Source organism: Vigna angularis, chromosome 9 (assembly GCF_016808095.1).
Source record: "Vigna angularis cultivar LongXiaoDou No.4 chromosome 9, ASM1680809v1, whole genome shotgun sequence".
NCBI classification, from domain to species: Eukaryota; Viridiplantae; Streptophyta; class Magnoliopsida; order Fabales; family Fabaceae; genus Vigna; species Vigna angularis.
In genome coordinates, this window is record NC_068978.1 from 14461355 (window position 1) to 14465645 (window position 4291).

At 37.3% G+C, this 4291-nt stretch overlaps 1 protein-coding gene across 1 annotated transcript; it reads right to left on the reverse strand.

The window, feature by feature from the left end:
- Positions 1-294: 294 nt before the first annotated feature.
- Positions 295-2804, reverse strand: LOC108322219 (pentatricopeptide repeat-containing protein At4g02750). Its single transcript, XM_052868664.1, has one exon. The coding sequence runs from the start codon at positions 2613-2615 to the stop codon at positions 366-368; it is 2250 nt and encodes a 749-aa protein (XP_052724624.1). The 5' UTR covers positions 2616-2804; the 3' UTR covers positions 295-365.
- Between the last annotated feature and the right edge of the window lie 1487 nt (positions 2805-4291).

Below are 4291 nucleotides of genomic sequence, written 5' to 3' on the forward strand. Positions count from 1 at the left end.
CCATTCTCTGTGTGCGTGTGTTTTTCCCTTTGCTCTCTTCTCCCCTGTTTTCTTCTCTTCCAAAGCTAACAAAAAACAGGTTTGTCCTCATTCCGAATAAAATGAAAGAACAAGTGAAACACTTAACAAATTAATATGCCCATTGGGCTGAAACTTACATTAAATATAGGATTGTGGAAATCACCAGAAAACAGTGTGAAGATCATGAAACAGACAATGCTCGGGTGTGTCATAGTGATCATCACATATATCAAGACCTTAAATAAAAAGCAGTTATCTTCCGATTATTCCTGGTAACAATGCAATAGAAGTTCACTTTACTTTTTCAATATAGTTCAAAAGCTAAGTTTTGTGACTACCTCCGGTCATAGAATGTCACAGGCTGATTCCATGTCAGATATGTTACATTTATCCCTCATGTGTGCAGCTAAAGTATTCACTATAATCTGAATATTTTCATGTCTCAGCTTTGCCAGATCATTTGACAAAAAATGTTGTATCTGATTTTGAACTTCAATCCAGCTGCAACCAGGTTGCTTTGCAGCTCTTTTGTCCCTCATCAGCATCCTTAGTCTTTCGACCTCTTTCCATCTACCAGCCTCGGCAAGCATGTTTGACAGGGTAATGTAATTGGAGGCATTATCAGGCTCGAATTCGAAGAGTCTCCGGGCGGCAAATATGCCAAGTTCCAGGTTTTTGTGTACACGACAAGCCCCAAGCAATGAACCCCATAATCCAGCATTTGCCTTCACCTTCATCTGCCTTACAATGTTGAAGGCTTCCTCTAGCCTACCCACACGGCCAAACAAATCAACAAGGCAGCTGTAGTGTTCTGCCAAGGGTTCAATAGCAAAATCTTCAATCATACATTTAAAAATATCCAAACCCTCGGTCGCTAAACCAACATGACTACATGCTGACAACATTCCAATAAAAGTAACCTCGTCAGGAACCACTCTCTGTGATAACATCTGGCCAAAGGCTTCAAATGCCTTATTTGCGTATCCATTCAAAGCATAACCCGAAATTAAGGAATTCCAAGATATAAGATCAATGCATTCAATGTCTCTGAACACTTGTTCAGCATTTTGTACCCTTCCACATTTTGCGTACATAGTGATCAGGGCATTGTTGACAGATAAATCATTGACATAACCGCTCTTCAGAATGTAATCGTGAAGTTGCTTGCCTACCTGCAAAGCAGCAAGATTAGCACATGCTCTTAAGCCACTTGCTAAAGTTGATTGATCGGGTTTCTTTCCCTCCTGCTCCATCATAACCAAACTCTTAAGAGCATCGGAGTATAGATTATTTTGTAGGAAACCAGAAATAAGAGAATTCCACGAAACTAAACTTTTTTCCCTCATGGCCTGGAAGATCTCTGTTGCTCTATCCATTTGTCCTGCCTGCGCATATCCAGAAATCATAGTATTCCATGAAACAACATTCTTAATCGGCATTTGTCTAAATAAATTCAGAGCTTCATCCATTCTTCCACTCTGGGAATAGCCTGCAATCATGTTGTTCCAACAAATAGCATCACGTGCATGAATTTGACTAAACATTTTATTAGCCTCGTCAATCCTTCCATCTTGTATCAATCCAGACATCAATGCCGTTTTCGCTGCAATGTCTTTGTAAGGCATCTGATTGTAAACATCACGTGCTTCATCAAGCTTACCAACTCGAATGTACCCATTAATTATTGTAGTCCATGAGACACTATCTTTGTGCTGCATTTTCTTGAACAGCTTAACAGCTTCATCAATTTGTAACTCCTGGACATAGGCTGCAATCATTGCATTCCAAGAAACCACATTTTTTCTGGGAATCTTGTCAAAAAGTCTTCTAGCTTCTATAATCTTTCCGTATCGTGCAAACCCACACAGCATTTTAACCCAAGAGACAACATTAGGATTTGGAATATTTTCAAACAATTGCCTAGCAGAAGTAAGGTCACCACTGTTAACATATCCAGCCACCATCAAATTCCATGAGACCACATTCCTCTTGGCCATCTTCTCAAAAAATTGTAATGCTAAAATCATTTTCCCATTTTGTGTATACCCAGACAACATTGAGTTGTAAGAAACCAAATCCTTTGTCGGCATCTGGTCAAACACTTTCTCAGCATCATTGAACTTGCCCTTCTTTGCATAACCAGCTATCATTGCATTCCAACATGCAGTGTTCAACTTATCAGGAACCAACTCAAGCAATTCTCTAGCGTTATCAAGATCCCCTTTCCGTGTATAGCAAGTTATCATCAAAGCCCACGAAAAATTGTCTCTTTCAGGCATTGCATCAAACAGCTCAGTGGCTTCTTCAACCATGTTGTTGTGAAGATATCCAGCAATCATGGAGTTCCAAGAAACAATGTTTTTTAGAGACATTTTGTCAAACAATCGTCTAGCATCATTGATTCTAGCATTTTTGGCTAAAAGGGATACCATGGAATTGTATGTTACAAGATTTTTGTGGGTCATGTTAGAGAATATTCTGATAGCGTCTTCAACTTTTCCCAGTTTCCCAAGACGAATAATCTGCAGATTACGGCTAATAACATGATTTCCCGCTTCACCTATCGCTCTAATCCCATGCTTAAGTTTCTTCATTGCAGCCGGTGTCTTACAATAATCTCGCTGACAACGAGGAGATCGATATCCAAATCGACGTGCACGTGCAGTTTGGTATAATCACCGTTATATTTTTTTTTCTGATAATGTTTCAAAGGGGAGAATTTATGCATACTTGCTTGGAGTTGTAATAATTTGGCATCTTTCTTCAATGTTCCATTATGTTGACATCTATTAAAGTTTTAGTTTCTATACACTATCTCTCATGCAACCATTTCTCGTGTATCATAGGATTGAACTTTGATTTTAAATTTGAATTTACGGTATGGTACTATAATTAGATAGAAACTGCATCAAGGTCCCAAAGATAATTCTTAATTCTTCTTCTCTTCCCCTCTTGGAAATATAATGTCGCGTTTCTTCTGCACCAAGTGATCTCGGCTTGAATATATGTATAGCATTAGTCAAAAGTTGTAAATAAGACTTATTTTGTTATTTTCAACATGAAAAATACATTCTCATACTCTTTATTTATAATAATTTAATTCTCCTAAAAAGAAAAATAGAAAAACTAGGAAAACTAGGAAAATAAAATAAAATAAAAGATTATGTATGTATTTCCTCTAATTAGGAAGATTCTAAAGGTATTATCTCAAATTACAATACTTCCCCTCAAGTTGGTAAATGAATATCAATCATTCCCAACTTGCCTACAAGATCTTGAAATCTACATGGAGGAAGCCCTTTTGTAAAAATATTTGTTATTTGAAGTTTTGTAGGAACATGAGTTGTAATCACAAAGCCTCGGTCAAGATTATCTTTGATGAAATGTCTGTCGATTTCAATGTGTTTGGTTCTGTCATGCTGTATTGGATTATGGGTTATGCTCATAGCAGACTTATTGTCACAGTGTAATTGCACCGGGTTCTCCACTTTGACTTTAAGATCCTCCAAAATGATTTTCATCAAGAGTCCTTCACACATTCGTTGAGCAAGGGCTCGAAATTCAGCTTCTGCACTAGAACGGGATACTCTATCTTGCTTTTTACTTCTCCATGTTACCAGACTATCTCCAAGAAATACACAATACCCAGAAATAGATTTTCTGTCAGTAATAGAACCTGGATAGTCAACATCAGTATATATCTTCATAGTCAATGTGTCTTCCCTTTTGAATAATAGCCCCTTTCCTCAACTTGACTTTAGGTATTGGAGAATTTTGTCAACTGCTTGCATGTGTCTCTCTCTTATCATGCATAAATTGGCCAACTACACTCAAAGCATAAGCAATGTCTGGTCTTGTGTGTGATAGATAAATCAATTTTTCCATCAATCTCTGATATTGGGCCTTTTCTACAAGAGCACTTTCTTCACTTTCAATTCTGTGATTTTGTTCTATAGGAACTGTTGAAGTTCTACATCCCAACTTTCCTGTTTCTTTGAGGAGATCAAGTACATATTTCCTTTGGGAGATGAAAATTTCGTTCTTGGAGTAGGCAACCTTTATTCCAAGAAAATATTTGAGTTTTCCTAGGTCTTTCATTTCAAATTGAGCTGCCAATTTATCTTTTAATGCCAATTTTTCTGATTCATCATCTCTTGCAATAATCATATCATCCACATAGACAAGCAATAGAGTGAGTTTACTTGTAATAGAGTGCTTTATGAATAGAGTATGATCTCCTTAGCTTTGTCTGTATCCCAAGAAAACCATT